Source organism: Psammomys obesus, unplaced genomic scaffold (genome assembly GCF_907164565.1).
Source record: "Psammomys obesus unplaced genomic scaffold, mPsaObe1.curated_primary_1811, whole genome shotgun sequence".
Taxonomy (NCBI): Eukaryota; Metazoa; Chordata; class Mammalia; order Rodentia; family Muridae; genus Psammomys; species Psammomys obesus.
In genome coordinates this window covers 2,100,462-2,128,453 of record NW_026591560.1, presented here as the reverse complement: position 1 = coordinate 2,128,453, position 27,992 = coordinate 2,100,462, and the positions used below count along the sequence as shown (strand labels likewise).

General features: G+C 47.6%; 1 protein-coding gene across 1 annotated transcript; it reads right to left on the bottom strand.

Annotated features, from left to right (window-relative positions):
- Positions 1–25: 25 nt before the first annotated feature.
- On the bottom strand, positions 26–12,511 carry Tsga10ip (testis specific 10 interacting protein). Its single transcript, XM_055610520.1, has 8 exons — positions 12,383–12,511; positions 10,795–10,934; positions 10,015–10,715; positions 9,687–9,834; positions 6,815–6,985; positions 902–1,001; positions 589–707; positions 26–225 (listed from the first exon to the last, which is right to left on the bottom strand). Exons 1-8 carry the CDS (start codon positions 12,509–12,511, stop codon positions 102–104), a joined length of 1,632 nt encoding a protein of 543 aa, XP_055466495.1. The 3' UTR covers positions 26–101.
- Between the last annotated feature and the right edge of the window lie 15,481 nt (positions 12,512–27,992).

Below are 27,992 nucleotides of genomic sequence, written 5' to 3'. Positions count from 1 at the left end.
ACCCACTTGCCACAACTATCTGCAATCCACAGCCAACTCCCCTCAGAAATCTCACACTTGAGATTTCTACGTACTTGCCATAAAGCGTTTAATTTTTTATCTCAGGGACCGTCCTGTGGGTCCGGGGTTGGGGAAAGTTGTCTTTCAGGCTGGCTGCTGGAACCCTCTGTCTTTGGGGGGCTCAGAGAAGAGGGCTCCATTTCTGCTCCAAGTGACCGGTGGCTCCTTAAAGACACAGATGAAGGCCAGTGGGCCCCACAGCACCCCACCCCATGCCCAGTGCAGCCTTCCACCTTGTGGGTCCAGCTCTAACTCCTGTGCTTGGCTGTGCTTTGTAACCCTGGGGAGTGACACCCCTCCTGCCTTCTCAGTTGTTTTGGGTTTTGTCTTTTTTTTTTTTTTTTCCTGTGAAGTGAATTTTATAATCCCTGCTGTATACCAGATGACTTATTCTTCTGTGTAAGGGACAGTACCCATAGGGTGACAGAACGGCACCAGCTGCTCGGTGTATTCTTGCTCTGCGTCCCAGACTAGCTTTGCTACTATTTGATTCTGGGAGGCTGCTGTGGGTACCTTGTCCCACCTCACCTTTGTCTCCGGGGGGTGCCCTCTGCTTTTCCTGCCTCAGCCAGCAGCTGTTCCTCATCTACTCCCAGCGCTGACAGCACCTGGGAAAAGCGCCGATTTGCTGTGAGCCTGGCATTGGTCTGATGGGAGAAAAGAAAGGTTCATGCTCTTCACCAAGACTTCTAGGGTCACTGTGGGGATCTGGTTATTAAGAGGGGGTCCCAGCCCTCCCTCAGATAGGACCCCACTCCAACTTTGTTTCACTGTACACTAGTTTCTGCAGCTCCTTTGTGTGTTGGGGGCAGGGAGGTCCTGCACAGGTGTTAGCTCTCACCTGCATGGCCTGCTGGAACAGGAAGGGCCGGGCCTGCACCCTGTGCTGGATGCCTTGTAGCTCTGCCTGATACTCCACAAAACGCTGTCGTTCTTTGCGCCTGTGAGGAAGACAGATCTCTAGGCAGCTGAACATGGACACTGTCTAGGCCAGAGCCTGCTGGACCTCCTTGAAGCTTATCAATGTAAAACTTTCCCCTGACCCTTACAAAACCATTTCATTCCCATTCCAGCCCTGTATTTCTTGGGTAGGATAATCAGAGTGGGGCTTACTTGCCCTGTTTTACTGATGGCTCAGAAAGGTCCAAGGGACCTGTCCTAGACTGTAGGACTGAGCAACTGTCCCAAGCTTAGGCATCCAGAGCTTGCCCAACTTTATGGTCATGCCCAAAAGGGAAAACCAGTCGTCCTGGCTTTGACCTCCTGCACACCTCTCCCTTTCTAAAACTCTCTCCCTATTAGAGCTCTGCAGATGCTGTGTGGAGCATGTGACCAGGGAGCTTTAGCTCTGAGTCCAGTGATCTTCACTATGGCAGGGGTTGGGCAAGCATTTGAAGGTACCCTGTGCCTTCTCTGTGTAGATAGCTTAGAAGACAACAGAGGAACCAATCAATGAAGAGTATTGAAAGTTAAAAGAACATCTCCTAAGGCTAACATCTCCTGGTGGCTAACATTTGGAAAGCTGAGGCAGGAGGATTGCCTAAATTCAAAGCCAGCCTGGGCTACAGAGTAAGTTATAGACCAGTCTGGACTGCAGAGTGAGACTATCAAAAATAAAAACAAACAAAAACAAAAAAATGGGCGGTGTTCAAGAAATTTTTCCTGTTTATAAAAATTAGTTTGAGGAGCTGGTGGTTCACGCTTTTAATCCCAGCACTCAAGGAGGCAGAGGCAGGTAGATGTCTGTGAGTTCCAGACCAGCCTGGTCTACACCAGGGCAGCCAAGGCTACATAGAGAAGCCCTGTCTCGGAAAACCAGAAAAAAAAACAAAATCAGCTTAAGGATGTTTAGATGTTGAGGCTCGGCAGGTAAAGGTGCCTGCTACCCTTAGGGTGACAGCCTCCTCAGTTTAAGCTCTAGAGACTGCAGAGATGTCCTTTAGCCTCCGTATTTGTGCTATAACAAGAGCTGCTTTACCCTCCATGTGAGGCGCATGCCTGTAATCCAGCACTCAGCAGGCAGAAGCAGGAAGATGAGAAATTATCCTCTGCTAGTTCTAGCCAACCTGGGCTACCTGAGACCACATGGCTGCTCAGCTAACCCAGTGTTAACACTGCCTTTTGACTTCAGTCCTCACAGGACAGGCATGCCAAGGATGCAGTGGCAGAACCCACAGACAAGATGAAAGGGATAAGCAGACAAGACCTGAAACCTGTGCTAGGCTCTCCGGCAAGTATGTTGGACCTCCATGGAATGGCCTTCCCGTGCTAGGCTAGATACCAGGGTAAGAACCTTCCTCCCTGGAGAAAAAAATAATAACATCCACTGGGAAAACCATGCCAGGATCTCAAGCTCATTGAAAAGAGCCTTCACCATCAAGAGAGACTCAGTAGAGCAGTTACAAGTGTGGAGGCAGCCATTGGCTGGTGTTGGGACTCTGCCTTTGCATGACGTTCTACGTGCTTTTCTCTGTGTAGTTTTAATTTTGTTTTTGAGATGGTTTCACTAGACCAGGCCAGCCCGAAATTCCTTTCCAAGAGCTGGGACTAATCATGTATGCCACTGTGCCAGCCATTTTATTTTTAAGGCAGGGTCTGTCACTGAACCCAGAGCTCACCAATTTGCCCAGACTGCCTGGTCAGCAAGCCTCCCAAGTACCAAGAGCATGGGTGCACGTGGCTGTACCTGAGTTCACTTTGTTGATGTTTTTTTAATTAAAAAAAAAGTGCATGCTAAAGATTCAGCTCAGTTCCCCATGCATCAAGTTCTCTGCCGGCTAAGCCGTCTCCTAGGCCCCTGTTTATTCAGGTTTTGGAGACTGGATTTGCTTTATAGTCCAGGCTGGCCTCAAATGCACAATCATCCTGTCTCAGCCTCCTAAATGGTAGGATTACAGGCACATACCAAGCTTGTTTTGCTTTTGAGACAATCTGGTCATATTGCGCAGGCTGGACTCAAATTCCAGGCCTCAAGCCACCCTGCTCTGCTTTCTGGGGTCACACGTGTGCACCATTGTGCACAACTTCCTGCTGGAGAGCTACTGTCATTCCTGTTAGAAAGACTGCCCAAAACAAAGCATAAAACCCAACAATGAACTGGTGCCAGTAGATACCAGCTTTTATCATTCCAAAGTACAGTAGGACATACTTCCCCACCACTGTCCCTTCAGCTTGCCTCTCCTCCTGGGCAGCACTGAGGCTCAGTTGGTAAAGCTGAGCCTTCTCAAGAGGAAAAGAGTTCCTTTCTGACATCCGTCCCTGCCAGGGAAGATCTGCCTATACCTTCACCCTGAAGCAAGGAAATGCTAGCAGCCCTCCCCTGCACCCATCAGCTGGAGAGTGGACCTTGTACTTGCCGGAGGTACCAGGGCATGGTGGCAAGTGTTTGTGATCCCCGCACTTGGGAGGCTGGGGCACATGGATTGCCACAAATTTGAGAGCAGCCTGAGCTACAGAATGAGACCTATCTCAAAAGAAAAAACTGAGGAGGAGAGACTTCAAGATGGCTCAGTGAGTAAAGGTGCTTGCTGCCCTGCCGGAGGACCCGAGTTCAATCTCCAGGACCGTTGAAGGCTGCTCTTTGACATAGCTGCAGCCATCTTAGTATTCAGCTTCCATTTTGTGTATGAGGTGCAATTAAGTTCAAAATTTTAAACTTTTCAACTCTGTTTCCTAGAAACAGCTATTCACGGCTGACACTAATAAACCCTGCCAGAGGGTCAAGCTAACCTATTTTACTATGATTCCACAGTGTCCTAACTTACACTCTTATCTACACACTTGGCTACACTCTGGTTGCACCCTTATCTACACACCTGGCTACCCTAAGCCTTGCCTCACCTTCCTCACTTAGGAGCAGTCAGCTTACACGTTAGCTGATAACTCGTGTCCAGTCGACCAAAATGTGTTACTGCCCTCCCCATTGGCATGTGGTTCTTCCTGTAAAAACCCTGCTGTGAGAACTAGCCGAGTTAGTTCTCACAGTTCCTTTCTGTGAACCTGGTCATGACCAGTCTTGGGGTGTTGCGTTCAATAAACCATCCACATATGAGACTAGTATCTGAGTGGTTTGTGTGGCTATTTTTGGACTAAAACAGGACCCACTTGGTGAAAGGAGAGAACTGATTCCTGCAAGTTTTCTTAAAACCTACATACACAAACTAAATAAACATGCTTTAAAAAAGAAAAGAAGGGGGCTGGAGAGATGGCTCAGAGGTTAAGAGCACTGGCTGTTCTTCCAAAGGTCCTGAGTTCAATTCCCAGCAACCACATGGTGGCTCACAACCATCTGTAAAGAGATCTGGCACCCTCTTCTGTGTGTAGGCCTACATGTAGGAAGAGTACTGTATAAATAATAAATAAATAAATCGTTTAAAAAAAAGAAAAAAGTGGGCCAGGCAGTAGTGGAGAATACCTTTAAGAGGTAGGTGGGTCTCTTTGAGTTTGAGGGCAGCCATGGCTACACAGAAAGCCTGCCTTAAAAAACAAACAAAATGGGCAGGGTATGGTGGCACACGCCTTTAATCCTGGCACTCATGAGGCAGAGACAGGTGGATCTCCATGAGTTTGAGGCCAGCCTGGTCTACAAAGCAGAGTCCAGGACAGCCAGGGTTACACAGAGAAACTCTGTCTCGGGACACAGACAAGCAAACAGTGCCCTGCAGGGAGAAATAAGGCATCTCCCCGACACAGGTCCCTAAAAAACACTGTTCTATAAAGTTACCTTAAAATTCGAGCTAGCCAGCCATGATGGCACACCCCTTTAATCTCAGTACTGGAGAGGCAGAGACAGTTTGAGTTGTAGCTCCATCTACATAGTAAATTCTAGGACAGCCAGAAGTATCTAGAGAGATCCTGTCTCAAAATACAAATAATAATATTTTAAAAATAAATAAAAGCTGAGATAAGACTGACTTGTCGTAGGCGACCTGAGCCCTGCCAAATCCTCAGTGCCATGCTCCAGCACAAGAAGCCTCTCCGAAAGGAAGGCAGGCATACAAAGGACGCTATAGGTGTTCAAGTCAGTGGCCTACCTTTTTTTTTTTTTTGGTTTGGTTGATTGGTTTTTCAAGACAGTTTTTCTGTGTAGCCCTGGCTGTCCTGGAACTCACAAAGATATGCCTGCCCCTGTCTCCCAAGTGCTGGAATTAAAAGAATGCACTACCACTGCCTGGCCTCGAGTCAATGGCTTCAATGACTGTTCTTAGTCATATTGTCTGTGTCATGAGGTTGAGCCGTTGCAGGGACTCTCGTGTCCTCTCACCGAAGGATGAGCCCTGAAACATTAAGTGTAGCAGGCTACCCCAGCGACTGCCGGGTCTTGCTTCAAGTGTTGACAGATCATTCAAGCGCTCCGCTCTGTGGGCCTCGGTTCTTACTCTGTTCGCCTAGGTGGGTACTGGTACTACCTAGTTCAGGACAGTTAGGAAGAGCTGTTGGATTCATGGATTCGCTCCCTAGAGTACAGTGTAGGTTGGGTTTAGCAGAACAGACCTGTAATCCCCAGAACTGGGCCGTAGGAGGTCTCTATAAATTTGAGGCCAGCTTGGTCTATACAGTGAGTTCCAAGACAGCCCAGGCTATCGAGATGAATCCATATCTCAAAAGAGAAAGAGAGCTGGATGCAGTGTTGCCTTGGAAGGATTTCTGTGATAGCCTGGCTAGGTGGGTGTTCTAGGCCAACAAGGGTGTATAAAAAGATCCCACCTTAAAAAAAGGGGAAAGGGATGGTAAAAATAGGGAAGATAGTGAAACACGTTATTCCTGCTGACCGTGAACACTGTTGTCTCCGGGAGTGGAGCCCCTGGGATTTTTTGTTTTGTTTTGTTTTGTTTTGTTTTGATTTGGGTTTCAGTTTCTCGAAACAGGGTTTCTCTGTGTAATATCCCTGGTTGTCCTAGGCACACTTTGGAAACTAGACTGCACCCAAACTCACACTTGCCTCTGCCTCTCTGAGTGCTGGGATTAAAAGCATATGCCATGACACCCGGCTTCCCTGGGACTATTTACAGGACACATTAGCTATTTCTAAAATCTTCAACATCTTAAATATATGTTGAAACACACACATATGTGTGTGTGGATATATACATGTGTGTATGTATGTATATAGTATATATGTATATATATACATATACATGTATATGTATATAGTGTTACATGAAAGTGTAACACATTTGTGCCTGGTGTGTTCCCAGAGGCCAGAAGAGGGTGTTGGATTCCCTGGAACCGGAGTTACAAGTGACTGTGAGTACCATATGGGTGCTGGGAACTAAACCCAGGTCCTTTGTAGGAGCGGTATGTGCTCTTTATCGCTGAGCCATCTCTTCAGCCCCTCAACAATTTTTTTGACAGGGTCTGGTTGGCTGGCCTGTAATTCACTATGTAGACAGGAGTCCACCTGCCTCTCTCTCCAGAGTGCTGGGTTTAAAGGTGTGTGCCACCATGCCCAGACATCTCCATTTTTCTTGGTGCACATCTGGCACCAAGAAACCAAAAAAAAATAAATAAATAAATAATAAGATTTGAAATCATGACTGTGTGCAGAATACTTTAAGTTTTAATCTAATATTGGAAGGGGTTGCTCTTAGTAACTCAATGATCTTAACTCAGCCCCTTTTCCAGAGGCCTCAGTATCTTCATTTGTAAAATGCAGCTCAGTGGCCTGGCCTGCCTGCTGTGGGGCCCTGCAGCCTGACCCCGAGCACAGCCTGCCTGCCCTGCCCCTCAGACCCTCCGGAGGCTAGCCCCCTACCTCAGGTCCTCTAGTTTGCGCTGAGCAGCCAAGGCCCCTTTGTTCTCTCTGGGTGTGTAGGCTGCCAGACATCGAGCCACCTGCTGCTGCACCTGCTGCTCCCTTGCTCTGCGGAACTCAGCCTGCTGCCTCTCCTTCAGGTGCTGCAGTTCCCAGGCCTGCAGCAGGTTTCTGGTGAGAAAAGGAAGATGTCCATGGGGGATTCGGAGCTTCAAGGAAGTCCAGGGTGGCATAGAGGAGCATGCAGTCCTGAGGGGAGGAGGAAGTATGTGTCTCAGAGAGCCCAGGCCCTGGAAACAAACATCATTTCTCATGGAAGCCAGGCTTCAGGGAGTAACCAGCTTAAGGCCTTTCCCTACTTAATTATTTAGCAGCGAGATCCACTTCTTGTTTTGTTTTGTTTCTTTGGTTTGGTCTTTTGTTTTGTTTTGTTTTGTTTTGAGACAGGATGTCTCTGTGTAGCTTTGGCTGTCCTGGAGCTTGCCCTGTAGACCAGGACACCTCAAACTCAAAGATTCACCTTCCTCTGCCCCCCGAGTACTGGGGTTAAAGTGGCATTTGCTAACACCGCCCAGCTGAGATCCAGTTCTTCATCTTTGGTCCAGGCCTCCTGAGCACTAGAACTCAGCCTAGGCCCCTTGAGCCCCGAGGAGCTGAGCGCGCCGCCTGGGACCCTTTGCATTACTAACACTACCTTGCCCAGCAGCTGTCTCTGAGAAAGGGCCAGAGTGCTAACCACTTTACTTGACAGCAGCTAGGTTAGTGCCTAACAGCTTGAGGCACAGTTGGATGGATGAATGTGTGGGAAAGAGTTAAAATGTTGAAGGGATAAATATGTGAAAGAACAGGTGGGCAAAAACAGCTCTCCCCCAGATATCACAGCCACTTTCTTCTCGCCGCTCATGTGTTTGTTGACATGTCATTTCTCCCAGGAAGGCTTTCCCTGGCTACCCCATCTGCAATGTAGGAATCCCCGTCTCTAGCTACATACTTAGTTCATTTGACTTCTTATGTATCCCTGGCTGGCCTCGAACTCTCCATGTAGCTGAGAATGACCTTAAACTTCTGGCTCCTGACCCCACCTGCAGAGCGCTAGGATTACAGGCTGCACCACCGCACTTGCACTTTAAATCTGTATTACCAGAAAGAACTAAAAATACCATATGCCCTCACTTCCTAAGAAACCATTAAACTACAGTAGTCAAAACATGATGCTGAGATAAAAGTGCAGACCAGTGGACCAACGGGCCGGAATGCAAGGCTCAGGAATGGTACGTTGATTTTTCACAGAGATGCAAAGAAAAGGCATGGAGGAAAGGAGAGTTCTCTCACAAGCGTGTTGGAAAAACTGGCTGTCTGTCTTAAAAGCGTTAGAGCATTATTCCCATACAGCATGCAAACACCAGCCCAAGTGGGTGGAGAATTTAAACATAAAACCTGAAACTGCACAAGTTCTCAGCACATCTTGGTGATGCACCTTTAGCCCCAGCACGTGGGAGGCAGAGGCAGGAGGGTCTCTGTGAATTCAAGACCAGATGGGCTCCACTGTGAGCTCCGGGACAGTAAAGGCTGCATAGAGAGACCCTGTCTCAAAACAACAACAACAAAAGTACCCAGAGAAAACGAAAGGGGAATACTCCATGAGGTTGGTCTGGGCAGTGACTTTTTTTTTTCTTTTTTTTTTTCTTTTTGCATATTTTTGGTACATGCGTAGGAAATTAAAAGTCTAGGGCTGGAGAAATTGCTCAGAGGTTAAGAGTACCGGCTACTCTTCCAGAATTCCTGAGTTCAATTCCTAGCAACCACATGGTGGCTCACAACCATCTGTAGTGAGATCTGGTGCCCTCTTCTGGCATGCGGTTGTACATGCAGACAGAACTTTTTTTTTTTTAATAATTTATTTAATTTTATTTTATGTGCATTAGTGTGAAGATGTCAGATCCCTTGGAATTGGGGATTGGTGTTACAGACAGTTGTGAGCTGCCATGTGGGTGCTGGGAATTGAACCTGGATCCTTTGGAAGAGCAGACAGTGCTCTTAACCACTGAGCCATCTCTCCAGCCCCCAGACAAAACATTGTATACATAATAAATAAATCTTAAAAAAAAGAAGTCTATACATAGCACAGGAAACAACTAAAAGAACAGAGAAACAACCTAAGAAAGAGAAAACATTTGCAAACAAGCAGAAACACTAATAAAGGATGGAAGGTAAACTCAACACCAGTAAGAAAACCAATTTGAAAGTGGTGGCAGGTAGAGAGGGAGGCTTGCCATACACACATGAGTTCAAGCCTAGGACTCATGTGAAAAGCCAGCTAAAGGCACACGTATCTATACTCCAGCATTCCTATGACAAGGTGGGGCAGAGACAGAAGATTTGGCTCACAGGCCAGGTAGCCTAGAGGACACAGCACACTAGAGAAACAAGAGACCTTGCCTCAAAGTGGTAGGAGAAAACCAACTCACTATACATACATGCCCACACTCACACAAAATAAATTTTAAACAAGAAGATGGTCAGCTGGGCATGGTGGTTCACGCCTTTGATCCCAGTGCTCAGGGAGGCAGAGGCAGGTGAATCTCTGTGAGTTTGAGGCCAGCCTGGTCTACAAAGCGAGTCCAGGACAACCAAGGCTACACAGAAAAACTCTGTCTCTGAGAGAGAGACAGAGAGACAGAGAGAGAGAATATGTCATTAGGGTTGGACAAGTAGGCAGATGGCTGTTCTCAAGAGATAGATTGGTGGATGATCAGAAAGCTTAGTGAATAGATAAAAGAGTGAATGAGCTGGAAAGAGACTGACATTTATAAAAATGGCCTGTTCTCTACCCTTGCCCTCAGTTCTTGCTCACCTCCTCTTTCTTCCTCACCTGGTAGCCTCCTGTCTTTTGTGGAAGGTACGATTAGAGAAGCTGGCATTAAATAAACTTTCAGCATCCCCCAAGGTAGAGCTCTTCTTGTTCCTGGCAGAGGCTTGGACAGCTGCGCGCAAAACCTTCCAGGTCGGCTTTTGAGGACCTGTCCGTGGGAAAATCAAGTCAGGGTCACACCCTCTCCTGGACCACTGGGGAATCTCACCCAAAATCCAGACAAGCCCCAACCCACCCCAGCCCCAACCTCTACCACCCTCCCAACCCTTCCACCTGGACACAGGTCTCCCAAGCTTGTAGGCACCTCAGGCCTCCAGGCTGCACTCACCACAGTCTAATTCCTCCTGTAACTGCCTGTGCAGCCGATCCAGGTCCCAGGGGCCCTTCAGCTCCTTGGCCCTTGCCATCCCCTTATGCGGCTTTCGATACCTGGAGCTGCGTCCCTGTCTGTAGCCCTCCAACTCCCCTGCTCCTGGGGCCTTCTCTCCAGAATTGCTGTGCTTACTACCCGAGCTGCCATTTCTCTTGTTGGGGGCACTGTGTTCCTCCTCTTCCATCACCTCTGAGACCCACTCCTCCAAGAGCAGGTTCTGCCCTGGGAGCTGGGGCAGTTCCCCAAGACTCAGATCCCTCTCCCCCTCCTCAGCCTCCTGGCCTTCTGCTTCTGAGCCATACTCAAACTCTGACCATGACCCTTTGCCTGTTAGGCAGTTGCTACCCTGGCTGGCTGACTCCAGCCCTGAGCTCTCTGCTTTGCCCAGAGGAAGGGCAATGGTGCCGCAGGCCCCCAGCTGATGCTTCTTCCCCAGCCTTTGCACTTCCATCTTGTGGCCGACAACAAGGTCTTCAGAGAGATTGGCTGTTGACTTGCGCCTGGACTTGAGATGGGGGGCCGTTGGCAAGAGCAGGCATCGTTGGCCCGGGGAAAGAGATGCACTCGGCTGAAGCAGAGTTTGGCCATCAATGATGAAGCTCTCCCAGGCCCACTGGAAAGGGAAGGAGGGCTTCCGAGAAGGTGGACTGAAGAGACTGGAGGAGAGGGGAGGAGTCAGAGCGAGGGTCCTCCGGGTCCTCTGCAGGCCCTCCCAGTCAGCCCCCAGCCACTTACTCCTCTGCCTCAGCTGAGCTTCGTCCTTTCTTGTGCCGTCTCCGGGGCTTGTGTTCTTTCTTTGTTGTCTGCCCTGCGCTCTGAGACCTTTGCAGCTGGCAGCTCTGGTTCTGGAGGTTGTCACCACTCCCAAGGCTCCTCTGGGCAGTGACAGGGGAAGAGGGCAGCTTTGACTAGCCTCCTGTACCACTCCCCAGGGGCTTGTAAGCCCAGATCCTCAGGAAACTGAGGTGGAAAGGATTCTACATTCTGTCTGGGACATGGCTGCCTCTAAAACTTACTGATCACCCACTACCTCTTCTGTTAAAACAGCAAAGGCTGCAGGACCCAGACTGGGAAGGTGACTCAGCAGGTAAAGGCAATTGCCGATAAGTCTGACAACCTGAGTTGGATCCCTGGGACCCTCGTGATAGGAGAGCACCAACCTGTTGTTCTCTGACCTCCACGTGCACACCACTCCCATGCCACCCCTCTCTTACACACACACACACACACACACACACACACACACGTGAATAAAGAACTGCAGACACTGGGCACCAGACCTTTAGGCACTTACATATTTGACCAAGAAACACCCAAGCAGTGCAGGAAGGCTCTTGCTCACATGGCTGGTGAGTGGTGGGACTGAGACCCACACATGTCACTGTTTCCAGATCCCAAATTTGTCACCACTCAATCCTGCTGCCAGGGAAGTGTTTGAAGTTCCCATCTGATTTGGTCATAATGTATATGAGATTATCATATTGTTCCCCATTAATATATGTATGTTATGGTTTTTATTAGTCAGTTTTTGTTGTTTTGTTAAGATAGGGTCTCATGTAGCTGAGGAGAGCCTCAAACTCACTGTGTAGCTGAAGATAGATGTGTTTGTTTGTTTGTTTGTTTGTTTGTTTGTTTTTCAAGACAGGGTTCCTCTTTGTAGCCCTGGCGATCCTGGAACTCACTATGTAGACCAGGCTGGCCTCAAGCTCAGAGATCTACCTGCTTCTCTCTCCAGAGTGCTGAAATCAAAGGCGTGTGCTACCACTGGCTCGCTGTGGATAGCTTTGAACTACTGATCCTCCTGCCTCCACCTCCCTAGCTCCCTAGTGTTAAGATGGCAGGCTACACGAGCATACCTGGTTTGGGCTTCTTTAAATTTAGGGAAATGTCTGGGTATGATAACACATACCTGTAAGCCCAGATACTCAGGAAACTGAGATGGGAGGATTGTGATTCTAGACAGCCCAGAAAATTTTATAGAAACCTGTCAAACAAACCCCTCCACCATCACCACTACCCTAGAAAAACCAAACCAAACCAACAACAACAGCTCACGTTCTTTTGGGTGTCATGCAGGGCTCTGGACTTAGTATAACAGAAATGGAAGGAAGGAAGTGTTTATTTCTCCAAACCCCTTTCCTCCCCTGCGGTGTTCGTAAACTATTTCATCTGTCTTCTGTAGTACCTGTCCCTAGCCTTCCTGTGACCAGGGCCTGGGCTCCAGTCTCAGGTTTCCTCAAGAGCCTCAGCCAGCCCTGGCCTCCTTTGGCCTAAGACGCAGCTAGGCAGTTGGAAGTTCCCCAACTGGGCCTGCCTCCCTCACCTGCTCCTCCGGAATGATGCTTGATAGAAGTTTGAACAGCCCCGTGCCCGTCCCTGAAATCAAGGGCTCTGTGTTGTGTCTTTGTTTCTCCGATTTAGCCTTGCCCAACTGTTGGTCAGTGTTTAGCATATTGGTACCTTGCCCTCTCCCACCCCCCACTTGCCAGCTCTGGAACTGCCCTCTCTGCTATCTCCATGACAACCAGGCTGTGACCAGTCTGAATGACTCTAGCAAAAAGTACTAGGTAGGGATCAGCCAGGGTGTGTGATGCTGCTGACTTCCTTTCAGAGATGGCGTTCAACCTGACCCAGGACTGCCTCTTGCCCTGCCTCTCTCTGCCCCTGCTGCCTGACTCGGTGTGAGCTCCTACTTCTCTAGGCCTATGTTTTCCCAACTGTTGTGAAAGGGACGGCAGAACTTGTCGTCTCAAAGGGCCCTCGGGTCCTGTGAGGATGGCCAGTTGGTGCCTGTCATCAGACTGGTTGAGCCTCACGAGATCTTATCCAATTTCTCTGTTCCCTGGACCCCGGCAGGGCCTGGCCTCTGGGCCTTGTACCCCTCAGAGCGGCAGCAAGCTGGTCATAACTGAGAATAAGTGTTTCACTCTTGCTTTCTGGCTGTGTCTGTGTATTGTTTGTCTGGTTTTGCTTTGATTGCTTTGTGGATTTTGTTTTGCTTTGCTTACTTTAGGGTGAGTCTCACTTGTAGCCCCTCGCTGACCTTAAAGTCACCGTGTGGACCGGGCTATCCTTGCACATACAGAGCTCTGCCTGCCTCTGCTTCAAGAGCACCAGGATTAAAGGCGTGCGCTACCACATCCACCAAGTGCCCAGATTTTTCTGTGTGGATTCTGGGACTCAAACTCAGGTCCTTATGCCTGTATAGCAACTGAGGCATCCTCACAACCTCATCCCTTCATTTTGTTTTTGTTTTTGTTTTGTTTTTGGCTGTTGTTGTTGGTCTAAGACTGGAACACCAAGCCTCATGAATACTGAGTATACAGTCACCACTGAGCACTGGCTTCTGGCCTGGCCTTCAACCTTTCACTGAGATTTTATCTTTTGCTTAGTGTTTTGTAGGAGAGTTTTGGCTTGTTTCTTTAAGCACTGTCTCTTATAGCCCAGGCTGGCCTCAAGCTCTCTATATAACTGAGGATAACTTTGAATGTGATCTTCCTGCCTCTCCTCCCAAGTGCTGGGATTATTGACTTGCAGAATCTTAGATAATAACTTTCTTACTAGCTTTAGGTCTATTGAAGTTTGTGTTACTTTGTGCCAATTCGGGCATTCCACATTTTTCTAGAAATGCTCCTGTCTCCCTTCAATTTTTATGTTTATTTGAATATTTTAAACTTCCTTAGATTTAAGGGTCTAGCCGTGTAGGGCCAATTGGATCTGTGAATTCCAGGTTTATCCCATAATTGGGGGAGCACATGATGAGTGGCTCGAAGTTGCCACTGAGGCTTAAATGGAAGAAGAACATAGAATTACCAAAATGAGTAGCTGCTGGCCAAAATACAAATTTTCAATTAAAAGAATAAGCCAGTGGTCTTAGGGTTTCTATTGTTACAATGAAACATCAAGACCAGAAAGCAAGTTGGAGCTGAGTATGGAGGTGCATGCCTTTGATCTGCACTCAGGAAGCAGAGGCAGGTGGATCTCTTGTGAGTTCAAGGCCAGCCTGGTCTGCAAAGTGGGTGTAGGACAGCCAGAGCTCTGTTACACAGAGAAACCCTGTCTCAAAAAAACAAACAACCAAAAAAAAAAAAACAAAAAACAAAAACAAAGCAAGTTTGGGAGGAAAAGGTTTATTTGGCTTACACTCCCATATCATTTTCATCATCAAAGGAAGTCAGGACAGGAACTAGGACAGGAACTCAAACAGGGCAGGAACCTGAAGGCAGGGGCTGATGCAAAGGTCATGGAGAGGGGCTGTTTACTGGCTTGCTCCTTATGGCTCCCTCAGCCTGCTTTCTTTTGTTTTGTTTTGTTTTCTTTTGTTTTGTTTTGTTTTGTTTTTGAGACAGGGTTTCTCTGTGTAGCCTTGGCTATCCTGAACTTGCTTTGTAGACCAGGTTGACCTAGAACTCACAGAGATCGGCTGCCTCTGTTTTCCCGAGTGCTGGGATTACAGGCGAGTGCCCCATGCCTGACTCCAGTCTGCTTTCTTATAGAACCCAGGACAGCCAGCCCAGGGGTGGCGTCACTCCAAAGGGCTGGGCCGTCCCCATCAATCTCTAATTAAGAAAATGCTCTCCAGACTTGCTCACAGCCTGATCTTACGAGGGCGTTTTCTCAGTTGAGGTCCCCCCTCTCAGATGACTTTAGTTGTGTCAAGATGACATCAAACTGTGCAGCACACTGCACTGTTAGTGCCCTCCAGTGAGACAGAATACACAGGGCACGTAGATACAGGACAGGAGATTTATTAGCAGAATTAACTCATGGAATATGGTGGCCAAGACGCCCCATAATAGGCTAATAGGTCGTCTGTGTGAATGCTGGAGGTCCTGAGATACCAGCAGTGTGCCTCAAGAAAAAGTTGAAGACCTTAGAGCCAGGGAGCCAGTCTTATAACTCTAAGGCCATGACCAAAAGCCTGAGAACCTGAGGACCCTGGGCAAAGGCCAGAGAGACCTTTTGTAAAAAAAATTAATTTTAAATTTTATTGTGTGTGTATCTGGGGACACACACACACATGTCAGAGCATGTATGTAGAGGTCAGAACACAACAAAACTTTGGGAGTCGGTTCTCTCCTTCCCAGGGATTCAACTCAAGTCTTTAGGCTTAGCATCAAATCCTTCTACCTGCAGAGCCATCTCGCCACCCAGGAGACTGATTTCAAGGTGGCAGCAGCAGTCCACCTGAGCTCTTGGAGCGTCCAATGGACTTGCTGCCTTTGCCCTGTCCGGCTCCACTCACTGGATGATGTCTGTCCACATGAAGGGCTCATCTCCCCACTTCATCCACTCAGACACAGGTTCTAATTTCTAGAAGTGTCTGTGCTCTGTTGAATCCTTATGTGGTGAAACTGACACCAGAATTAGCCATCACAGAAACTCTTCTGTTAAAGACAAGGTCTTATGTTTTGAAGACTGGCCTTAAGCTATTTGTATCAGAGAATGGTTTTGAATTCTTCATCTCCTGTCTCCACCTCTCACATGTTGATTGGAATTGCAGGTAGGAGCTTGCATGCTCCATTCCATTTTTGCCCTTTTTCTTGAGACAGGTTAGTTAGTTAGTTAGTTAGTTAGTTAGTTAGTTAGTTAGTTAGTTGCTGTTTGTTTGTTTGTTTATTTGTTTTTCAAGACAGGGCCTCCCTATGTAGCTCTGACTTTCCCTGAGCTCACTCTGTAGAGGAGGCTGAGCTTGAACTCACACAGATCAGCCTGCCTCTGCCTCCCAAGAACTGGCATTAAAGGTGTGTGACACCAAGCCCAGCTCTTGAGATGTGTTCTTGCTATGTAACCCAGGCTGGCTTTGAGTTCTTGATCACCCTGCCTCAGCCTCCAAAGGCTGGAACTATAAGTATGTGTCACGTTTTAATTATTTTTAATTTTTTTTCAAAAAAGATTTATATTTATTTTTTATTTTTATGGGTTTTTTGCCAGTAAGTATGCCGGTGTATCATATGAATTCAAGGCCTGCAGAAGAGCATCAGACCTCTGGAAAGGGTTACAGTTGTAAGCTGCTCTGTGGCTGCTGGGACCCAAACCCCAGGCCTCAGGGAGCAGCCAGTATGCTTCTCCTGAGACATCTCTCCAGCCCCAACGTTATTCATGTTTTTCCACCTTTTTGTTGATATTTTCAAGACAGAGTTTCTCTGTGTAGCCCTGGCTGTCCTGGACTCACTTTGTAGATGAGGCTGGCCTCGAATTCCCAGAGATCCACCTGCCTCCGCCTCCCAGAGCACTGGGATCACAGGTGGGTGTCACCGAGCCCGGCCCATTTTTGCCGCTTTTGAAACCTTATTCTTGTCAGAAATATAAATGGCTTAAAATTGGATTTACTGGTTTATTTATTTATCAAGAAAGGGTCTCATGTAGCCCAGGCTAGCTTTGAACTTGCTATACAGACAAGGATAAACTTGAACTCCTGATCATGCTGTCTCTACCTCTTTAGTGCCAGGAGTACAGGTGTGCACCACAATGCCTAGTTTATTTGGCATTGAACATTGACCCCAGGGCTTCAGGGAGGTTGGGCAAGCACTCTATGGCCCCAGCTTCAAGGAGACATTTATCATATTTTTATAGTCACTTATCTTTTGTGGGGTGTGGTTGGTGGGTGAGTGTGCGCCCGGGATGCATGTGAACCTTTGAGGATAACTTAGAGCAGTCGCTTCCTCCTCCTACTGTGTAGGTCCTGGCAGTAACAGTTAGGTTTGGGGATAATCCCCTTTATCTGCTGAGCCATTTTGCCAGCCCCCAGCGGTGGATCCTGAGGGAGTGAGTTGATAAAGGACACCAGTTTGGAAACATCTGCTATCCTGCTGAGACCCCAGGCCTGTAGCTAGCGAACTCTCTTCTTCCTCCACTCCTTTCTAATTTTTTATTTTTTTCAAGATATGATTTCTCTGTGAAGCCGTGGAACTCACTCTGTAGACAAGGCTCGTCTGAACTCAAGAGATCCACCTGCTTCTGCTGGTGCTGGGACTAACGGTGTGTCCCATGCCAGGCTAGTACTGAAGGCTTCAAGGAGACTCAGGAGTTTCACTGCTCTTGTGGTAGCACAGTGGCTCAGAAGTACAGCGTCCTCCAGCAAGGATATGGTCCAGCAGTGGGGACTGACCGACCCTAAGGTAAAAATAGATCTTTCCAAGGGATCCCAGGAGAGTGGGTCCATGTGTCAGAAGGAAGAACACCAGAACAACCAAAACAGAGGAGCTGCCATTTGCTGGAGCTGAAGTTGGGGGTGATCTGAAAAGGTGGCCCAGAAAGCCCAGGCAGCACCCCCGGAGTGTAGCTTTTTAATTTTTATTTTAATTTTTTAATGTCTATGGGTGTTTTGCCTGCGTGTTTGTGTACCATGTGCCCAGCGAGGCCAGAAGAGGGTGCTGGGCCACTGAAACTCAAGTTACAGGTGGTCATGAGCCACCACGGGGGCACCGGAAACTGAACCCAGCTCCTCCGTAAGAGCAGTCCCCTCTATCATCCCCTGAACATCTCTCAGTGCTGGGGTAGCCTTTATGCGCCATCGGGAGGGGATAATCATGCCCACTTTTCCTTACCACCGTCCTCCTCCCATCCCTGTGCCCCACAGCAATGGGATAGCAAGGGTTCGGGATGAAGGGTAAGGAACAGGAAGACTGGCTTCCCTCCTTGGTAGGAGGGGCTCCGGTGGCCAGGAGGGCAGCAACTGTGTCACTCAAGTTCCAAGGCAAAACACAAACTAACAGTGAGTCAGTGTCAGGGATCCGACTATGACATAAAATCAGTGGCTTCCTCTAAAGCATCCATTCATTTCTTGTAGTTCTTCTCATTTGTTGTTAGTGTGTGTGCATGATGGGGGGTAGCTGCCTCCAGAGCATGTATGTGGAGGGCGGAAGACAACTCTGTGGAGTCAGTTCTCTCTTGCCACCTTCGTGTGGGTTCTGGGGATCCAACTCAGTTCGTCAGGCTCGCACAGAAAGCACTTTATGCATTGAGCCATCTCGTTAGCCCCTATCTTATGGCTTAGGGGGCCACTTCTACCGTCTTACTCTGCAGCACAGGATAGCCTCAAAAAAGTTTTTTTTTTTTTTTTTTTTTTTTTTTTTTTTTGAGACAGGGTTTCTCTGTGTAGCACTGGCTGTCCTGGAACTCACTTTGTAGACCAGGCTGGCCTCAAACTCACAGAGACCCGCCTGCCCCTGCCTCCCAAGTGCTGGGATTAAAGATATGTCTCACCACTGCCTGGCTGCCTCAAATTTTCTTAAACGTATGCGCCTCCACACCAGAATAGTGAGAGCTTTTTTTTAAATGGACATTTAACATTTTTTTATTTACCTTTATTTTATGTGCATTGGCATTTGCCTACATGTAGGTCTAGGTGAGAGTGTGAGATCTTGGAGTTACAGACAGTCGTGAGCTGCCATGTGGATGCTGGAATTTGAACTCTCGTCCTCTGGAAGAGCAGTCAGTGCCCTTAACTACTGAGTCGTCTCTCCAGCCCTAACAGAGAATTCTTTAGTGACTTCAGGTGACCACATGACCGGCTGCTAAGGGGGAAGTTTGTTAGTGGTTACTTTAAAAATGTATGGCAGGTTTTTTTTTGTTTTTGTTTTTTTTTTTTCTTACCCTGACTAGGATCCAAATAGTTGAGACTGGACGATTGTATTTATTTAACAAGGTTTGTGGCACAGGAAATGAGCAGTATTAATCTATTTTAACCCTCTAACCTAATCTGGTTTTCTCCCAGTGTAAAGCATTTTATGGCTTTCTCTGTGCCAGTTGCTCTCCCTCGTTGTCTCATGGACCTCTTCTCGCGCCTGAATCCCCACTTCCTTCCTTTCTCTCTCTCTCTCTCTCTCTCTCTCTCCTCCCCCACCCCTGGATGCAGGAAGTCCAGCCCTGTTCTCTCCGCTGCTCAGTCACTGGATGTTAAGCTTCTTTATTGACATATAAGGGAACAATTGGGGAATACTGTTTATACAACACTGACGTAGGAGATTTGAGAACAAGGATTGCAACCAGATACGGGGGCCACAGAAACCAGCATTTGAATCTTTACACAGTGCACAATAACATTATGCTACATCTTTCCCTTTTAGTCCAATAAAGGTTATTTTTCACCTGATGGTGGTGGTGCAGGCCTTTAATCCCAGCGCTCTGGAAGTGGAGGCAGGTAGATCTCTGCGAGTTTGAGTGCTGTTGCTTCCAGGAGTGAATCTGCTTCATTTTCAAAAAAGTCTTAAAATAGTAAAATATTTTAAAATGCCATATCCTATAGATCTCTGAGATTTTTTTAAAAGACCGTCTACCTATCTATAGTATATCTGAAATGTTTGTCTCTAGCTCTTTATTATATGTTCGGTCTAGAAAACTTTTTTTTTTTGAGAAAAGAGTTATTGAATCTGAACCTGTGACATGGTGCATATACTTCAGTTCTCCAAACTCTGCAAAATGGAGCACACGAGCCATTGCATGACCTTGTTCTAATGCAACACTAAACAGGATCTGCATTTCTAATTTAACATATAGACCTTCATCCAGTAATTGAACCTTGACAATTCACATACAATATTCAGTCTGACCACGTTGGTCTGTGGCTGAAGCCTTCCTATCCAGCATCTCAATGGGGCTGCCGTTCTGCAACTTCCTCAAGCCTTTATGGATTTTTCTCATCTGGAACTACCTTTTTTGTGTTGTTATAAGTTCTAGATTGGATTTTTTGAAGCTTTCCTATTTTAAATCAAAGATTCTTCCAATGTCTGTTCTATGGCTTTTAATTAGCATCTAATTTCTCAGCCTCTTCTTTTTCCAACTCTACCTTATTCTGGGTTCTCCCAAAGAGGACATACAAAACTGTAATTGTCACTAAAAATTATTTACATGTTAAGAGAAAAAAAATCAAATGGAATCCAGAGCACTGTCTTTCTCCATTTTCAACAAAGAAAATGGTCTTTAACCTCAAAACCTCCCCCTAAAACTTTACTTTCTTATATTCAAGACAAACACTCCTTCCTATGATTTGTTTTATATCCAGCTTCCCTTCTCTTTTATTGTTTTCCAAACTCAGTACCTTACCAGTTCAGACACTTGGGGCTCCTCAGTTTGTAAAATAGGAGGGTCCAGGAAAGACACTTGTCAGGGAAACAATTCAGCGCTTAACCTGAGAAGTGCAGAGAGGAGAGCAGAAGTCAGGATGCTTAGGGAGAGGCCAGGGAGATGTGGTCATGGAGACCAGTGGCCAGCATGAACAAAGACTGTGGCTGTGGGAGGTGGCTCACACTTTTAATCCCAGCACCTGGGGGCAGAGTCAGATCTCTGTTGTGAGTTCAAGAACAGCCTGGTCTATATAGTGAGTTCTTGGACACTCAGGGCTATATAGAGACCCTGTTGTAGGCAGTGGGTTTTGGGGCTAATTTATTGGGTTCTTACATATACCACTGTTTTCCACCCACATCATTCCAACCCCCAACACTAAGTAGCTGAGAAAGAAGGTTAGAGGAGAAACAGGACATACACCTCTTTAAACTACTTCCTGCTGACCAGGGTAGTCAGATTCCTAGAGGCAAGTCCAATCTTCTTCATCAGAATATCCAGCAATCCAACAAAACAGCAAACACAGCAACAGGAAACAAAAACAGCTGGCACCAGCAGCAGCCGGGTCAGCAGCAGGGGCAGGAGCAGGGGCAGCAGCCGCTGCCTCTTTAGAGGGCCTCTAGCCCCTTTCTGGACTCTGGCATTTATTCCCTTTCCAGACTCCACAGAATTCCAAACATAAACTATCTGTATCTGGCAAAAAAATCGTGCCCTCACCAGAGCATGAGACAATCTGCAGCAGCCCCATATCTCACACCTAGGATTGAAGCAAAAACATATTCATATAACACAAAATTATGGTTTTTTAAGAAACCATAATTCTCACTACACCCCGTCTCAAAAACAAACAAATAAAATCAACAACGAAACAGAGCAAAGTCCGTAAGGGCTCCCAACCAAAGGAAGAAAGTATTTCAACAAGGGGGAAGTGACTAAGTGTGACAAGAGCCACTTAGAGGTCAAGGCAAGGCCAAGCATGAAGTGAACCTGTCAACCTTACTGGTTCCCAAGGCCCGTTCTCTAAGGCGTCATGTAGAAGGCTCATTATAGATTTTAGCAAGGCAGAGGTAGAATGTGGCTGGGATCCCCGGCTGGCTGGCTCAGTTGGTAGGGGTGCTTGCTACTAAGTCTGATACCCTGACTTTGACCCCCACAAGGATGAAGACGGACCCACACGGTAGAAGAGAGCAGACACAAGTTGTCCTCTGACTTTCACGAGTGTACCGTGACATAAGCCACTTCCTCTTTGTGGCACAGGGTTGTCGTATGACATCATTCCTGGGGAGATGGGAAGAAAAATCCTTTCACGCCGGACAGGGAACCAACAACACGCCAAAGTACGATGCCAGTATGGATGGAGGGTCACTTACAGGAGCAGAAACGAATTAAAAAGAGCTCCCACCCCAGCTTGGGTGGCTACCCACAAGCTGGAAACCTGGAGCTTGCGGCACAGCCTGCAGGCGGCTCGGCAGCTTAGAGAGCGCTCCTTTCAGGTAACTCAGGTACTTTCAGACGGATTTCACTGTGTATCCCCCTCTGGCCTGGAACTTATATAAATCAGGATAGCCTCGAACTCATAGATCCATGTGCCTCTGCCTCTGGAGTGCTGATTAAAGGCATGTACCACCATATCAGACAGAAATGTGATTCTTAACCAGAAGGAAAAACATTTGTCCCTAAGCAAGCCCAGAGAGTAGCAATCTCCACAGAACAGTTCTGCTAAGTCCCTGTCAAAACCTCAGCTGGCTTGTGGGATGGCTCAGTGGATAAAGGCACTTGCAGACAAGCCTGAAGACTCAAACTCCATCCCAGGAATGGGGAGACAGGGAGAGGTAACTCTCAAGTTGTCCAGATCTCCACACTTGTGCTTGTCTGAACACACACACACACACACACACACACACTAAAATAAAATAAACAAGGGGGAAAAAAAGTATCTCTGCTGCCTTTCCAGGTCTTGATAAGCTGACCTTAAAATTCATATGGAAATTCGAAGGACCCAGGATAGCCAAAAAATCTTGAAACAAAACAAGGTTGGATAACATATTTTACCTTTTCCCATTGGAAAGTCTTGGTAAAAGCTTCAGTGTCAGACAGCATGGAACTAGCTAGAGGGAAAACCTCAAACAAAATTTTAAGGATTTAAATCCTTAAAATTTTAAAAATATTTTTTTTATTTTACATATGAGTGCTCTATCTGTAGATCACTTGCATGCCAGAAGAGGGCGTCGGATTCCAGTATAGATGGTTATGAGCCACCATGTGGTTTCTGGGACTTGAACTCAGAACCTCTGGAAGAACAGACAATGCTCTTAACCACTGAGCCATCTCTCCAGCCCCCTTAAATTTTTTTTAATTCTATAATTAAATAAAGTATCACCATTCTTATTTACTGTTCTAGTGGTGTGAAGAGGCACCATGACCAAGGCAGCTTATAAAAGGAAGCATTTAGTTGGGGACTTGCTTACAGTTTCTGAGGGTTAGTGCACGGCCATCATGGCAGGGACATGGACAGGAGGCAAGCAGGAATGGTGTTGGAGCAAAATCTAAGAACTTACATCCTGATCCTCAAGCAGAGAGAAAGGGCAAGGTGGAGCCTGGCAAGGACCCCAGTAACACACCTCCTCCAACAAGGCCGTACCTCCTAATCTCCCTAAACAGCCACCAACTGGAAACCAAGGATATTCAAGTATATGAGCCTGTGGGGGCCATTCTCATTCAAACTAGCACACCATGTTATCCGGAATTCCACTTCCGTGCGGATATACCAAATATCAGAAGTAGGGACCCCAACGGTGCGATGTTCAGAGTGGCTTTACTCACAATAAACAGCCGGTAGAGGCCAGCTTGGTCAACAGCGCAAGTTCCAGGCCAGATAGTGTTACACAGCGAGACCCTGTTTTGTTTTGTTTTTAAAAGTGTGGTGTGCATGGAAGATGAGTCTAAGAAACCAGGAAGGATGCTGGGCGGTGGTGGCGCATCCTTTAATCCCAGCACTCGGGAGGCAGAGGCAGGCAGATCTCTGTGAGTTCAAGGCCCGCCCGGCTACAAATCAAGTTCCAGGACAGCCAGAGCTACACTGAGAAACCCTGTCTGGAAAAAAAGAAAAGAAAAGAAACCAGGAAGGAAACCAAAAGCAGCACCACACACCAAGTTAGATGGTGAGTAAGGGGCAACCGGTGGTTGGAAGCAGGGACCACTACCTCACCCCCAGGAACTGGCACGTGGGTCCTTCATCAACAGCCTCCTTGGGTCCCCAGCATGAAAGGTGGAGCTAGGTGGCCTCTCTCTCTCACTGGCTGGGGCTAAGATGCTGGCACTGCTTTATTTCCACAGTGAGGAATTCCAGGTGCCAGGCTCTGTGACTACTCCATTAGCAGAGGTAGGGGCTCAAGACTGCATGTGCCCAGGGCATGCAGACGCAGAACAGGGAGGAAGGAGGGATCCTTACTCCTGCCAACCTCAAGATTGAGATCCCCAGGGTTTGGACAGTCTCCACGGAGCTCTAGCTCCATGCCGATTTCCCTGGAGGCATGGTCCACATGCCCTACAGTCTTTCATACTCTCTCTATTTTTTGCTTGCTTGTTTGTTTGTTTGTATTTTAAGACAGGGTTTCTCTGTGTAGCTTTGGCTGTCCTGGACTCACGTTGTGGAACAGATTGGTGTTGGAATCACAGAGATCTGCCTGCCTCTGCCTCCCCAAGGGCTGGGAGAACAGGCATGCACCACACCTGGCTCTCTTTAATTTTTTTATGTGTACAGGTGTTGCCTGCATTTATGTCTGTGTATCATGTGCATGCCTGGTGCCTGAAGAAGTCAGGAGAGGGCACTGGGTCCCCCAGGAGTGGAGTTAACGGTTGTGAATTGACATGTGAGTACTGGGAATCAAACCAAGTTCTCCAAAAAGAGGAGAACTCCAAACCAAGTTCTCCAACGTTTTTAACTGCTGAACCGTCTCTCCAGCCCTTGTCCGACTTTCTGCCCTTGCCAGTGGGATTGGTGTTTTTCTTTGCAATTCTCTGGTGACTGACAAGGTACAGAAACCCTAGTGCTTATTTGTTTGTTTGTTTGGCTTTGGGGGGCTTTTTTTGAGAAAGGGTCTCACTATACAGCCCTGGCTATCCTGGAACTCACTATGTAGACCAGGCTGGCCCTGAAACTCACAGAGATCAGGTGTGTGATACAATGCCTGGTGACCACTCAGTTTTTAAAAATGACGTTTGAGGAGCTGAAGAGGTGGCTCAGCAGTTAGCAGCACGGGTTGCTCTTCCGGAGGACCCAGGTTAGATTCCCAGTGCCCACATGAGAACCCGCAACCCTCTGTGACTCCAGTTCCGGTGGACTCAAGGCCCTCTTCTGGCCTCGGCAGGCACTGTATGCACGCACAGACATTCATGCAGGCAAAACACTCAGACAAACTATAAATTTTTTTTTAAAATTAAACGACACTTGAGTAGGACGTGGTGGCACATACCTTTAACCCCAGTACTTGGAAGGCAGAGGCAGGCAGACCTCTGTGTGTTCAAGGCTAGCCTGGGAGGATTATAGAGAGAGTTCCAGAATAGCCAGAAGGGCTCGCTCTGTGTGTATGTGTGTGTGTGTGTGTGTGTGTGTGTGTGTGTGTGTGTGTGTACTCTGGCTAGAAGCCAAGTACAATTTAGTTGAAAAAAACACATTTGCACCTACATGAATATCCACACAATCAGAAGAGCTGTGATTTGAGAATATAGAAATAGCCCACCTCATGGGAGGCAGCCACGAGGCTCTACACGCTCAACAGCTACTGTCCCCGAGGGATGCAGACCTGTTGTCACTAAAGACCCCGCACCAAGGAGCAGTGAAACCACCTAGAAGAGTGCCAGGACCATGAGTACCACTCCCCAGCCAGGGCACATACCACAGCCCAGGACGGCGGGCACTGAGTCACTTCTGTGTCCCGCAGCTCAGGTTCCTGCTTGGAGAAGACATGGGTCTGGGGACAGTGCCAGCTCTGCCCCTCCACCTGCTAGTCCAGCTGAGGTGTGCTAAGTCCCCCCTGGAACCCGCCAGTGGGAAAACGTGGGTGCTCACCTCACTTCCTCATCTGTAAACTGGGGGTGACGGGGATAGTTCCCCTAGAGGAGGGCTCTGAAGGGCAGGCACATGACAGTGGCCCGCTCCTAGAGCCGCTGTGACACTTTGTCACTAGACGTGAAAGGGGATACTGAGAGAGGAGAATGGAAACGTCATCCAGGCTTGGAAGGGACGTGGGTGAGGTTACTCAGACTCCTAGGTCTCCTCCTCCTGCCCCCTCCCTGGCCTCTGAGACAAATGTGCTATAGGTGTTCCACACCACTAAGCTCCCCCTCCTGCACTTCTTGGCCGAGAGGGACTGCCCGTTGCCCTGAGGATGTGCATTAGCCAAGATGGGACTAAGTCAGGCTCTGGGCCATGTCTGAAGAAGTAGAAGATGGAAAAGGAAACTGAGCTATATATACCCAATACCCCCTCCTACCCTCCCACCTTTCCACCTTCCTACCCTCCCACCCTTTCACCCACCCACCCTCCTACCCTCCTGCTGAGCCCTTGGCCCACAGAGCTCTGTCTGTTCCCCCTACTTGCTGGGGTTTCTACTCAAATCTCATTTTATTCAAGTTGTCTCCAAGGCTGGCGCAGAATTCTAGGTTCCCGTCTTCCTGCCTGGACACCCCCACTCCTCCCTATGTTCTTCCCAATACGAATCGCCATCTGACATGCTATTTCTGGATTTTATCATCTGTCTCCTCTTCAGACAGAAACTGCAAGAACATTTTGTTTGCAGAATTGCCGCCATCAAGAACACTCACTGCTGGGGACAGATAGGCTCTTCAGATCTTTTATTTCTTAGAAACTCATTTCTTTGTCATTTTTTTTTTTTTTTTTTTTGTATGGTTGAGTCAGGGCCTGTGTGTTTCTGGCTGGCCTCAAAATCGGAGATCTGCCTGCATCTGCCTCCAGAATATGAGGACCAGAGTGTGTCCACACTGGAGAGAGATATATTTCTTCACATGCAGTCTGTGCACATGCTATGTGCACGCAGATACCCACAGAGGCCAGATAAGGGCATCAGTTCCCCGGAAGCTGGAGCTGTAGGCATGGTGACCTGACTGAGGTGGGTGCTGGGAACCAAACTCAAGGCCTCTGGAGGAGCAGTGAGCACCCTTACTGACCACTGATTCATCCCAGCCCACCTTCTCAGGTTGACAGATACGTAGATAAACTATTTATGATCGGCGCATCTTAAATGTACAATTCAATATGCCTTCATATGTGACAGCATGGAGTTTACATTTGATCACCTATAGAAGGTTCCCTGAAGGCTCCCTGTGCCCTTCAGCCAAGCCCCACCCCTAAGGGCCTTGCTCACTTCCACCACCATGGACTACTTCTGTTTGTCCCTGATCTTTTGTTTTTAAACAACCCCTTCCTCCCAGTGAGCCTGCCTCAAAATTGGAGCTCAGTAGGCTTGAGCCTGGGATTCTCCTGTCTCTGTCCAAGTGCCAGGGTTACAGTCATGTGCTGCCATCCCTGGCCCTGAAATTTTATTTTTTTTAAAGCTTCATTTAAATGTATTACATCATCCAATGTACTTGTTTGGCTTCTTTTGCTTAGCGTGATCTACCTGTTTTGTGTAAGGAGGGCATTTATTTACTCATTGATTAATTTATTTGGAGATAGAGTCTCAGTATGTGATTCTAGCTGGTCTCAAACTTGTTACATAGACCAGGCTGGCCTTGCACCCAGAGAGATCCTCCTGCTTCTGCCTCCTGAGTTCTGGGATTAAAGGTGTGCACCACAGCTGGCTCTCTCCATGCTCCTTTTCACTGTTTTCTACCACACACACGCACACACACAGACGTTAATGTGCATCCATGTGTTCACATGTGCCCTGTATGTGTGTGTCAGACTGTTTTCAGTGGAGACTATAACCGTTCTTTTAATATTTTTTTGTGTATGGATGTTTTGGCTGCATGTGCGTCTAGGCACCACATACATGTCTGAGGATAACAGAAGATGGCATCAGATCCCCTGGAACTGGAGTTACAATTATACTCCACCACGTAGGAATCAAACTGGGTCTCCTGGAGGGGCTTCCAACGCTCTGATGTGCTGAACCATTTCTCCAGCTCCTTTTAAAGTGTTTTGTTTTGTTTGTTTTTCAGGTACCATCAACCTTCTAGATTTTTTTAATTAAATTTTTATTTTTATATTAATTAGTTTATTTACTTTGTACCCCAGCTGTAGCCCCCTCTCACCTTCCCTCCCAATGTTTTGTTTGTTTTCACCTCAAACTTGCTTCTTGGCTGAGAGTGTAGCCTGCCTGCCTGCTTCCACCTTCAAGTGCTGGGATACACTTGTCCTCCCTTCTCTCGGCCAAGCGTGAGTGCTCTTCTTTGCAGCTTTCCGTGGACACATGCCTAGACTTCTCTTGGGAAGACATGCATAAGGAGACCAGTGGAATCAGGGATGAAACAAGTATGGCAGGAGAGCAGATGAGCAACTTCCAAGTGATTTTCCGAAACGGGTCTCTACCACCACCAGGCCCACCAGCAGGGTATGACTCCTGTGTTCTGGCATCTTCTCTAGGGGGTGTGTGTGTGTGTGTGGTCAGACTTCTCCCAGGCTCCTTTCTGGTGGGTACCTGGAAGCCCATCCCTCCTCTGTGTAAGTATTTGCTAAACAAATCCTGCAATGAGCTATGGAAGGCTTTCCAGTTGGCAGGGTCACAGTCTTTAGTTGACACTCCCAATACCCAGGCTTGAAGCATTCACAGAGGCCTTGGCTCAAGGCTCTCTGATTTCTCAAGAACAGAAAAAACTTCTACTCCCTGTTACAGCTCAATGGGCCA